The sequence below is a fragment of the Acanthochromis polyacanthus genome, chromosome 1 (genome assembly GCF_021347895.1).
Source record: "Acanthochromis polyacanthus isolate Apoly-LR-REF ecotype Palm Island chromosome 1, KAUST_Apoly_ChrSc, whole genome shotgun sequence".
NCBI classification, from domain to species: Eukaryota; Metazoa; Chordata; class Actinopteri; family Pomacentridae; genus Acanthochromis; species Acanthochromis polyacanthus.
In genome coordinates this window covers 27,928,633-27,941,394 of record NC_067113.1, presented here as the reverse complement: position 1 = coordinate 27,941,394, position 12,762 = coordinate 27,928,633, and the positions used below count along the sequence as shown (strand labels likewise).

The 12,762-nt window shown below is 39.1% G+C and overlaps 2 protein-coding genes and 1 non-coding gene across 3 annotated transcripts; all 3 read right to left on the bottom strand.

Annotated features, from left to right (window-relative positions):
- Positions 1–720: 720 nt before the first annotated feature.
- On the bottom strand, positions 721–803 carry trnal-uaa (transfer RNA leucine (anticodon UAA)). Its single transcript has one exon. It is a non-coding gene; the product is annotated as a tRNA-Leu (tRNA).
- A 1,049-nt stretch (positions 804–1,852) lies between these two features.
- On the bottom strand, positions 1,853–7,342 carry stx11a (syntaxin 11a). Its single transcript, XM_022204273.2, has 2 exons — positions 7,211–7,342; positions 1,853–4,128 (listed from the first exon to the last, which is right to left on the bottom strand). The coding sequence occupies exon 2, from the start codon at positions 4,121–4,123 to the stop codon at positions 3,245–3,247; it is 879 nt and encodes a 292-aa protein (XP_022059965.1). The 5' UTR covers positions 4,124–4,128; positions 7,211–7,342; the 3' UTR covers positions 1,853–3,244.
- A 4,406-nt stretch (positions 7,343–11,748) lies between these two features.
- On the bottom strand, positions 11,749–12,762 carry LOC110957980 (syntaxin-11-like). Its single transcript, XM_022204241.2, has one exon. It carries the CDS (start codon positions 12,760–12,762, stop codon positions 11,905–11,907), a length of 858 nt encoding a protein of 285 aa, XP_022059933.2. The 3' UTR covers positions 11,749–11,904.

Here is a 12,762-nt window from a genome sequence, read left to right as displayed (position 1 = left end):
ATTAACTAAATAAGATGGTTAAACCCATCTTTTTCAGCTCAGTCAATAAGGTGGTAAACACATTAATGCATCAGTAAATATGAGGAATACTAATTCTAATACTTTAATACTTAAGTGCATTTCTAACAGCACTTCTACAATGCTGTGTTGATACTTTTACTTAAGATCTGAGTATTAATTCCACCTCTGGGTGTAAAATAAAGCTCATTTTAGGATAGTAATCATCTTTTCTTGTACTATTCCTGATATACAAACATTAATTACAGCATCAGAAGCTGCCACATGTCATTGTAGTGTTGGTGGTTAACTTATAAATCAACTCAATAGTAATTTATTTCCTACATTTGGGCCAGATTATGCATTTAAATCATGATTTTAACACCGAAATATGTAGTAAAATGTTGATATTTAGCCAAACACTCCTACTGGAAAAGCAAGAAAATCTCATAACCTAGTTAGAGTTTATCAGCTGACTCCAGGCCTTTCTACTGGTGGTTTATGAACCTTTTTGGCTTTGTTAATCATCTATGAGAGGCTATATTGAGACATTATTTTGCAACTTCTTGAGCATAAATTACCCTAAAGAGAAGACTGAAATGTGGTGACAAATCTAGGCTTCTTATCTGTTTAACACACATTTATCTTTTGTTTTTATGTGCAAAACCACCTATATATTTAATTTGTAAACCAGAAGGTCCATGTTCAAAGGTTTAAACGGCCTACCAGGAGTGGGGTTCGAACCCACGAGGACTATTGTCCATTGGATCTTAAGTCCAACGCCTTAACCACTCGGCCATCCTGGTGAATGCAAACAATCACAGCACACAAGAGACAGGAGATAAGATTGGTGCAACCATGCGTGGACAACAGGTAGAATAAACCTGAGCAAACTCGTGACTCCTTCATTCAAACAAAGCCAGCCCCGCTTCGAGTAAATGCCCCCAACAAACCACACAGAGCTGCTGAGGAAGTGCAATCATTGCAGCGGTTTCAACACGAATTCTGAAAACACCCACTAGCGTCTCATGCAATCCGAAGCTCCCACCAACGCTCACTTTACCAGCTGATGACCGGGAATCCACACGTTTTTGAATTTACCATCATTGCGCCAACAAGACAGCGAGATAAAGAGAAGATCCTCCGTGTTCACGTTGATTCAGGTGCATTTTTGTACAAGTAAACCTTCAGTATTGTTTAAATGCTTCACATCCTTAACCCTCATGTTGTCCTGCGGGTCAAACTGGCCTGTTTTAAAGACTGAAAATGTGGGGGAAAAAAATAGATTTTCTCAGTGAAATTTCTGATGGCCACATTTTCAACATTTTTGGAAAATCTCTGAAGCTTTTATGGTGGAAAAAAAAAGTTAAAAATGTTTCTTTCAGAACATTCACATAAAAATCAACCAAAATCCAGCAAAATTCGCTGGATTTTGGTTGATTTTTATGTGAATGTTCTTAAAGAAAATATATGGAATCCCTTTAGATATTTTTAGGATCTTTAGGGAAAAATTTTACTCATTTTTTTGAAAATATTTGCAAAACTTTTCCTGCCAAATTTGGGGGATTTTTAAAAAAATAAAACTTTAAAGGGAAACTTTTCAGGAATTATTGGAATTTTTCTTCCTGAAGGTTTTGCAAATTTTCAGAAATTTGGGGGATTTTTTTTGCAGAATTTTTGGATTTTTTTTTTCAGACAAGGAAGCAATATTTTTGGTGCTCATAAATGAGGACAACAGGACGATTAAGCTGACACCAATGGAAGTTAAGCAAAGATAGCAACAAGTCGACACAGAGGTGGCCAAACATCTGGTTGCATAATTCACACAAATCTATCTCGCCTCCCCTGCTAACCACAATGAGACGCATAGCTGCGTTCACTGTTTCTAAAGACGTGTTAAGCAACGACTGCAGTAAACACCAGGCCTGCTTTCCAAATGACACACTCTTTGAGGCAGTAATTTAGGACAAGAAGAAAAAAAAACACACTTTACTGGCTTAAATTTTGTCGTTACAGAGCTGAAAGTTGAAGCTGAGAGGCCGCATCAAATGTCATTCAGAGGCAGCAACAGTTAAGAACCTTCATTTCTTGATTATTCAAGAAAATCAGCATGAAAATAATTGTTAGCTTGTAGCCCGACTAGCTGCTTCCATTCTGTTCCACTTTTTTGCTAAGCTAAGCTAATCGCTTGCAGACGTGGGTGTGGTTTCCAATGACTCGGGTCCTTCTTCGGTGAAAGAAAATGATGCTTGAGCAGGGGTGTCAAACATGCGGCCTGTGGGCCAAATCTGGCCCTTCAGAGGGTCCAATTCGGCCCACAGGACAACTTTGTAAAGGGAAAAAATTACAGAGAAGACATTAACTGCAACTTGTAAAATTATTATTTTAAGATAATTTCTCGACCATGACAAGTTGTTTTGATTATAAAGTAAAATACTAGACTGGTCATTGTTCTTTTGTGTCTTATTTTTCTAATATTTTTTGTCTTGTTTTTGTTGTTTTTTGTCTTTTTATGTCTGACGTTAATCGTCTGTCTCACATTTTTGTCGTTTGTGTTCCTTTTTGTCTAGCTTGTGTTTTTTGTCTCATTATTGTCATTTTGTGTTTTGCTTTGTTCATTGTTTTGGCTATCGTTTTTGTCTCATTTGTGTCTATTTTTTTGTTGTTTTGTAACTTATTTTTCTAATTTTTCCCTTCTTTTACTGTTTCGTTTCATTTGTCATTTAGTTTCGCGCTTTTGTCGTCATGCGTTTCATTTTTGTAATATTTTATCTTACTTTGGTTGTTTTTTGTGCTTTAAAAGTAAAATACTAGATTGTTCAGTTCCAGATACCTGTGACTAAATACTTCATTCCTTTGCAGACACTTTGTGATCTGTAAGTTGTAATGTGTGAATGACAAACTGAGGCGTAATGTTCTGGAACTTGAATTTGTTTTTCTTAAGAAATGTTAGTTTGTTCATAATGTTTTGTAAAAAGATTCTTTAAGTGTGAACATTTTCAGAATGTACCTTTTTGCACTAAAACAAAGGAAAAATTTGGAGTTGTGGTTATTTATAGGTTATTATTTTACGATTTTACTCTTCACTTGAGATCAAATTGGGCTGAATGTGGCCCCTGAACTAAAATGAGTTTGACACCCCTGTACTAGAGTCTTAAAAACATAAATATACATCACTTAAAATGCATCACCTAAATGCATCTTTGCATAAAAAGTCCATTTGGCTCCATATTGTCGTGACAGAGTCTCAGTTGCAGCACGGGAAGCAGCAGCAGAACAGTTTCTTGCATGGATTGCTTCTCTGGTATTTCTTGGCCTTCACCAGTTGAGCTTCGGCCACAACAACAATGTCCACCGTCGCAGTTACAGTCGCCTCTATGTTGTCCACCATGCAGCCTTGTTCTTCAACCAGCATGGCAATCTGGAGGAAGATCTCCTGGATCTCCTTGATGCGACTCTCCAGCGCCAGCAGCTCCTTGTGCCGGTTCTCGATCTCGTTGAGGGCCGACCTGGCAGTTCTCGTATCCGCCACGACGCCGGTGAAGACGGAGCAGCTGCCCGACTCGATCATCTCGTCTATCTGCCCCATGCTCAGCTCCTTGCCCATGATCTCGGCCTGCCTCTGAATGCGGCCCATGCAGTACTCCCTCTGCATCAGCTCGGCCTCGTTGTACTCGGACATGGCCTGGCGGAAGGCCCTGGTCAGATAGGAGTACTGCGAGCGTGCGATGCGAACCACGGCTGACGTGGAGTTGTTGCTCTGCTCCAGATCTTTGCTGTGCCTCCCCAGACGTTCCAGGTTCCTGTAAATTTCCTGCGCCCTGGCCTGAATGTCCCGTCCGAGCACGTTGGTGTCCCGTTTGATGGCGCTGATCCTCCTGATGGACGTGAGGAAACGAGTGTTCTGCGTTTTCAGGCGCTCCACGTCCCTCCTGAGCAGCTCCGTCTCCCTCCTGATCTCTTTGGCCTCCTTGTAGATGCCATGCGCCACGTCTTCGCCCTCGAACACGACGGCCTGCTGCTGCTCCTCCTGTCCACCAGGCTCAGTGGTCTGATCCTCCTCAGACCTGAATTCCTCCTCTAAAGATCTGGTGATGACCTGCAGCTCAAGCAGTCGGTCCTTCATCTCGCCTGCAACAGGAAGAGAAGAAATGCTGAAATTCTTTGTTCACATGTCACAGTTTTTTAGGAAGTTGTGGTCAGAGTGCAAACAGCATTAAGGAGCCTTTCAGTGGCAGTTTGTCATCACTGGGGATCCAACCAGTTCTCCAATCATCGACCAACTTTTGCCCTCTTTTAAGAAACAATTCCACATACACACGTGGACAAAATTGTTGGTACCCCTCAGTTAAAGAAGGAAAAACCCACAATTCTCACTGAAATCACTTGAAACTCACAAAAGTAACAATAAATAAAAATTTATTGAAAATTAAATAATCAAAATCAGCCATCACTTTTGAATTGTTGATTAACATAATTATTTAAAAAAACAAACTAATGAAATAGGGCTGGACAAAAACGATGGTACCCATAACTTAATATTTTGTTGCACAACCTTTTGAGGCAATCGCTGCAATTAAACGATTTCTGTATTTGTCAATGAGCGTTCTGCAGCTGTCAACAGGTATTTTGGCCCACTCCTCATGAGCAAACAGCTCCAGTTGTCTCAGGTTTGATGGGTGTCTTCTCCAAATGGCATGTTTCAGCTCCTTCCACATATGTTCAATGGGATTGAGATCTGGGCTCATAGAAGGCCACTTTAGAATAGTCCAACGCTTTTCTCTCAGCCATTCTTGGGTGTTTTTGGCTGTGTGTTTTGGATCGTTGTCCTGTTGGAAGACCCATGACCTGCGACTGAGACCAAGCTTTCTGACACTAGGCAGCACATTTCTCTCCAGAATGCCTTGATAGTCTTCAGATTTCATCGTACCTTGCACACTTTCAAGACACCCTGTGCCAGATGCAGCAAAGCAGCCCCAAAACATTACTGAGCCTCCTCCAAGTTTCACCGTAGGGACAGTGTTCTTTTCTTCGTATGCTTGGTTTTTGAGTCTATGAACATAGAGTTGATGTGCCTTACCAAAAAGCTCCAGTTTGGTCTCATCTGTCCAAAGGACATTCTCCCAGAAGCTTTGTGGCTTGTCAACATGCATTTTTGCAAATTCCAGTCTGGCTTTTTTATGAGTTTTTTCAGCAGTGGTGTCCTCCTTGGTCGTCTCCCATGAAGTCCACTTTGGCTCAAACAACGACGAATGGTGCGATCTGACACTGATGTACCTTGGCCTTGGAGTTCACCTTTAATTTCTTTGGAGGTTGCTCTGGGCTCTTTGGATACAATTCCAACGATCCGTCTCTTCAATTTGTCATCAATTTTCCTCTTGCGGCCACGTCCAGGGAGGTTGGCTACTGTCCCGTGGGTCTTGAACTTCTGAATAATATGAGCCACTGTTGTCACAGGAACTTCAAGCTGTTTAGAGATGGTCTTATAGCCTTTACCTTTAAGATGTTTGTCTATACTTTTTTTTCGGATGTCCTGGGACAATTCTCTCCTTCGCTTTCTGTTTTCCATGTTCAGTGTGGTACACACCTTTTCACCAAACAGCAGGGTGACTACTTGTCTCCCTTTAAATAGGCAGACTGACTGATTATGAGTTTGGAAACACCTGTGATGTCAATTAAATGACACACCTGAGTTAATCATGTCACTCTGGTCAAATAGTTTTCAATCTTTTATAGAGGTACCATCATTTTTGTCCAGGCCTGTTTCATTAGTTTGTTTTTTAAAATAATTATGTTAATCAACAATTCAAAAGTGATGGCTGTTTTTGATTATTTAATTTTCAATAAATTTTTATTTATTGTTACTTTTGTGAGTTTCAAGTGATTTCAGTGAGAATTGTGGGTTTTTCCTTCTTTAACTGAGGGGTACCAACAATTTTGTCCACGTGTGTATTGGGAATTAGACGTACTGCCTTTCTGGTGGGGAGCCAGAGAACTAGATTGAGAGCACCAGTTTATGTTTAAAACCCCAATAAAACATCCAACTGCTAAAAAGTCCCAAAAAATTTTAAAGAATTGATCTTTCCTCTTTAATTAATCCCATTAACAATCTCACTACCCATTAGATCTAGCCTGTGGTCTGTTGCAATGCATTGTAAAATAAATGAATAAATATTGTAAAATAAAAAAGTCTACATTAAAAAACTTTAAACAGTGAAAATAATGGCAAATATTTGTAAAATATTGGGTTTTTTTGGCTGATTTAAATACAATAAAGCAATATAGTTTGATGGTCACGTTGCTTAAAACCTGTTTGTTTTACAGTCAACGTGTAAATTCGTCAAGCATTGTAAAGAACAAATAACCATTTATAAAAATACAGATCTTGGATGTGGACATTATTTACAGTTTAACGGTCCATATGGAAATTAATACTTTTTCTGTTGTTTTACTAGATATGATAATATGTAATATTTAGATGTATCTAAATTGATTAAACCAAGACAATCTGTAAATTACAGTAAAATTCAGTGGCCTGACTTTAAACTACAGGACTGTATTTACTGAAGGTTCAACTACTTCCATATTGGCACTCCTATGTTCCCACAGTCACTGGTAAAAAAAGAATTAGTCACCACCCCTTATATGTATGGGTTTTAGATAAAGGAGATTAACCTACACATTATTCTTACATGCAGGAGTAATTTCTTTATTTCCATGTTGTAATTTCTATCATTTGTTATCTTATATTATAGATGTAGTCTGTTGGTAAGGAGGGCTGGACTGGCTGGAGCTCTTTTTGTGATTCTTATCTGTATATAATCTTGAAAACTGAATTAAGACGGTTAGATTTTTATTTATAGAAACTGCCTCATCACGTTTTTTTTTCTAAACTCTGAAGACAGATAGTCAGACCTGTGAAACAGGCGTTACTTCCCTAACTGTGAACTGTATCATCCGCAAATGAAAATCGACCACAGCTCTTTAACATCAGTTTTTTCCTACTGAAAGACACTGTTGGAGATTAACTGATGTTTGTTTTATAAAATGATTTTTTTTTAAAAAACACACCGGAAACCTCAGGGCTTTTTTGGCATGGCACGAGAATACAAACCAAACCGTTACAGAGACCCATCTGCCTGACTCCAGAAATCAATTAATCGATCTTTTGAGCACATTTACAAGATATACAAACTCATGAGTGAGCACATACCTTGTTGAGTTATCCTCCGGCGGTTTTACTTTAATAAAGTCGATAAAGCAGAAGAGGCGAGTTGAAAAGCGCTCATTTCCTCTTTTAGTCTCGGTTATAAGACTAAATTTCAACATGAACCAGAGTCTTGAGAGTTTGGAGGACGTCTGAGTGTCTCACTGATGCAGCTGCAGCTTCTAACGCGGAAGATCAACGCCTTCACAGTCACCGCTGCTCGGGTTCGAGTCCAGGAAAGAGAACACCTATCTCATTTCACTTTGCTCGAGCGTAAAAGGCGCAGGGGAGCCTTTACGCACAAGCGCTCAAAAAGGGTCCTAAATTCTTTGAACATTTCTGAGGCGTCAAGTGATTTACCAAGACAACACACGAGGCAAGGTGAATGTCATCATATAAAACATTCCTGTGAACTGATAGATAGCATCAAAACACGTTAGAATTTACAACAAATACAAGTTCAATATCAACTTTGCCAAACCAATCGACAAAAATCCCTTTAAGGTCAATTTAGTGGCTTTTCTGAAGCTTTGAAGCTCATGAAAATAGTGGAAAAACTACACTGACACCGTTCAAACAGTAAAATTAAAACATTACTCCATGTTATTTAGGTAATAGTCCAACAGTGGCATCATCAAAATGCACACAACTTTAGTAACATAGAGTTTTAATCGTAATATTTTGGTCAGTCAGATAAATTTACATAACAAATAATATTATAGAGTCTTAATGCAGCACTTTGCAGCTCAACTGCTATTATTTTAAATGTCCATATAAATAAGAGTAACTGGACTTTCAGTATCAAAAGTCAAAAATTCAGAAGAAGACAAAATGGCCACTATTACCATTATACTCTACTAAGTGTAGGATTTTAATTCCTTTAGAATTAGAATAAAATAGAATTCCTTTTATTCCAAATGTAAATTTTGCAACAAAAAAATCAATGATCTCTCAAACAATCTTTATGTTACATACTTCACAATCTTTAGATTCTGTACACACAGTGGTGGATCTTCCGTGGGGGCAAGGCAGGGCAGTGCCCCCCCTTTCCTTGTGATCTGATTGGCCACTCAGTGTGCCCCCCCAAAAATTTCCTTGGAAATTTATAGTACTGATAGTCCGATGCTACTGACACAACTTCGTTGTCCGACTGCACCTGAATGCACCAATGACGTTAATTTTCTCTTTTGTTTGAATTTCCTTTGGATTTAAAGAAGCTTTGAAGACGTTTCCTGATGCTGGAATGTAAGCTTTGTACCTTTGCGGTAAGAAGACTGTGACCGTTTCTCAGTACGGAACTGTCCGTACTTGCGTTCTCACGTGCTCGTGAAACACCATCATCGAGACTGCATCAGACGAGACTAATGTGCACAGATATGAATCAGTAGATAGATAGATATCTATGGCTGCAGCTCCAAGTGAACAAGAGGATTTTGTTAGAGGAAGTCAGACTCAGTCACACAGAGAAACATTAGAGCTCACACTGAAATGGAGCTACAGCTCTGTGTCTTGGACAGGATTTATTTTAAAAGCTACATGTGTGAAGGTAAAAATCCGTGCCAGAGCAGACCTCATTAGCACTTCCGCTACGTTGGCTAACTTCCGGTCACTCCAGGGATTCTGTTGTTGGTAATGTAGACAGAATATGGATTAATTTTTCATTTGGGTTTGACAAAAACGAGAAAAAAAATATTCAGAGCAAGTAGAGCACCTAGCTAATGCTTATTACAGTTTGATTTACATTTTTTCAAAGTCATATTTTTGAAATCATGTAATTTTTCTGTAAAACAAATCACGGCTTTTATTTTGTCAGAGAATCTTGGAAATGTTGTTTATCTATAATTCCACAAACTAGACTGAACGTGGGCTGCAGTTCCCATTATTTAAACATCAATATGATGTATAAATGCAGATGGACTTCACATATTTCACTATGCAGACATTTTTATTGATGTCCAGTATATTTTATAGACATAAACATATTTGATAGAAATATTAGAAATGAATATCTGTTTCCTCATAATTATTGAGTTAATGCCATTAAATATTCATCAGTGATTCATCTTTAGTGTGAAACTTTTACTTTACACCTATATTTTTTTTAAAATGTAGGTCATTTTAAGTTAAGACATTAAAGGATGGTTTTATTAGGTATATGAATTTAAGGTTTAATTGACTGAAATCTTTCAGTCAGTGTTGTGTTTCTTTCAATTTGATATATCTCGATTTAATTAATTCAGCTCAGTCAGTTCCATTTTATATTATTCAGAATTCTTATTCAGAAGAAAAAGAAGAAAAAAAGAAAAAAGAACTCTTATTCAGTTTAACACTAGATGACGTATCAGTTCATTGAGTATTTCACAGCCATTTTTTTCTTTTCAATTATCTGTATTTAAACTAATATTATTAAAATATAATTGAAATGAAACAGCAGCAACATAAGAAATGACCAAATATGCAAATGAAGTTCAGCTATTTTAATATAAAAAATGATCTGTCAGTTAAACATTTTGTCTGTTTGATATAATTTAATTGTATTTGTTTGATTTTCTTTTTAAAAGTTTTATTGTATTAAATGTGTTTTCCTTTGATTTAATTGCTTTTTTAACATAATTTATTTCTTAAATCTTTTTTTCTTTCAAGATTTTAACCCCAACCTTAAAAATGAACCAAACCCTTAAATCACAATAAAAATACTTCTGTTGTAACAATCATGAGTTAGTCAATTATTCAAAGACAACTATCCAGTACAAAGCCCTAAAACACACCAAGAAACACATTAAAGACGATTTTACTGCTGAAAGCTGCAAACCAACGCCTAAATAACAAACTAAAGCAACAGAACCAAACCCGGTTTAGTGAAGAGAAGCAGAGGAAATGTTTGACTGCAGCCAAATAAAGCAGGAAGACAGTGAGCTTCTCAGGTGTTTCTGATTACACCAAGTAGCCACCTGGACAGCCAATAGGAACACAGCTTACTGGAAGTCCAGAGGGCTGGCTTTGTGAAGTAAATTTAGTTTAAAGTTGAAGCAGAAAGTTAACAAAGAAAGTTATAAACCACCTTCTGATACCTGAAATCTCTGAATTTTCTCACATAGAACGCCTGAACATGTCAAACTGGTTCCATAGTAGAACCCTCACTGTAAAAACATCATAGTATGGTGTGTTGCTGCTTTGTGCCACATCTCAAAGATCTGTCCTGCTCCTTTAAAGGCATTAGAGGAGATTTAATTTCCTACGACTTTGAACGTAGCATGCACATGCACATACAACCTCTCCCTCACCCCCCTCTAACCTCCCCCCTCTTAACATTTATGAAGAAACGCCCCCTCCAGAAACTTGCGTAGCACTCGTGAAGTTGTCTTTTACGGCTGTGTCCCCCTGGATCTTTATCTGCCATTATGTAAAAAAAGATGAGCAAAACAAGTCGCCAGCTAACTACGAAGCTATACCAAAGCAACACATACAGAAAACACGTAAGTCCAAGGCGTACGTAATCTACGTAACTAGGCCTGAGCCGGAAGATTTTTGATTGACAGGAAAGGGAGCAAACCAAACGCCTCGGTCCGAGCGCTTTGATTGGCTGATGTTTTTCAGGTCCTGCCATGTCCACAGTTTTTTTTTTTTTAATTTTTTATTCTTTTAGAGACCATATTTACAAGTCCACTAAAGGTCAGTATATTCATTTTATGTGAATCAGACAAATTAAACCAAAAAAAAATCCTCCATAATGCCTTTAACTATTTACGAGACTTCATCTGTGCTTAAACTTCTCAGGCTTTCACAGTTTCTAAGGTAGTGGTAGGTAGTTTGTTAATTTGCAAATAGATACCTGATATAAAGCTGTGGCATCTTTTTTGGTGAGAGATGCCTGCATGTCAACACTTTCTACGTCTTTACCTAGAAAGTCTTGACATGTAGAATGGGGGTTGAGCTTATGTCTTTGGTGTCTTTTTACACCAATAGGCTAGCTGCTGTTATTTTTTCTACAACTGCCTCTTCTTCAAGCCAAGCAACAAAGTCTAGTAAATTACAGTGGAAATCAGGGGAGGCAGAACATACATGCTTCGTTTAATTAGAAACCAGCTCTGTGGGAACCTTACTGAAGCAACATTGATCATGGTAGCTCTGCACCACCTTTCCCTGTTTTTAGAGACTGTAACATACCTACTAGTGACTTCACTCTAATTCCTAAGTGTTGAAACTTTTCAGCACCTTCACAAGCAACATTAGGAAGATTTAAAATTGTATTTCTTTTAATGCTAGTTAAAGCAGTCAATCATGCTTATTTTCTAATGCTGCCAGGGTCACGGTCAGGATGTTATTTGTCATACACGTCAGCTTAAAGATTAAAAAGATTAATTTTCAAGCTGGATAATCAGTTGACTCAATTTGTTTTCTAAGACTGAAAGCAACATGTAACGTCATGCCTGGTGTTCTTGATTTTCTACTAAATTGTGCAACTGTTTGCTGCTGTGCTCTTATTTAAAATGATTTATTGCATTAAGCTTCATTTCTGTTATTTGTTAGGAACTCGCATGGCATGCAAGTTTGTTCTTTCTTTATTCACATAAAACCTTCCAATGAACAGATATGTTCTCATGGTGTCGTACATCTATGGGTTTGTCTTCATTTAGGGGAAAAAGTGCCATTAAATACAGTCTTGTAACATTTTTACAATCATTAGAGGATCATTAGATCTACTGGTAATAACAGGGGAAGCAGCCACAGAACAGCTTCTTAAAGGGGTTGTTTTTATCAGATGCGGTGGCTCTTTCCAGCTTGCCGATGCCTTCTTGAAGGCTCACTTCAGCAGTTTGGACGTTCTTCTGGATGTTCTCCACGGCCACGCCCTGCTCCTCTACCAGCACGGCCACGTCCAGGAACAGCTCCTGGATCCCCTCGATCCTCTTCTCCAGCTCCCGCAGCTCCTGGTGGCGGCTCTCTATCTGCTGGAAGGCCGAGTGGGCGGTTTTCCCCTGAAGCTGGGCGCTGAACACAGTCACTTCTCCGTCCTCCATCATCTCCTCCAGGTCCTCCTCGCTCACCTCCCTGCCCACCACCTCCATCTGCCTCTGGATCTGCCGCTTACAGGCCTCCCGGTGGTTCATCTCAGTGTCGTTGTAGCTGAACATCACCTCCCTCAGAGCGTTGCTGAGGCAGTGGTACTGCGTCCGAGCGATTCTTGCTGTGGGATGAGAACTTCCACGCTGAGCCTCCAGTTGTCCCTGAAGATCATTCATCATGTGCAGTCGATGCAGAACAGCTTCTCCTCTGCGTTTTATGTCTGCTCCGATCACATTTGCGTCCCGTTTTGTTACAGAAGGAAAGGAGGTCTTGTTCAAAGCCTGGTAGTTCACATCCTTTAACTCGCTGATGTCGTTCTGGATCTGCTGGATCTCCAGACGGATCTGCTGGGCCTCCTGCAGGACGGCGTCCAGGTCCTGGTCAGAATCTGATGCTGCTGCTGTTGCTTGCTCAAAGTTCTCCAGCTCCACTGTACTGAAGCCTTCAGAGTCGGTCTGCACCTGATGTAGGTGCCTCAGTCTGTCCCGCAT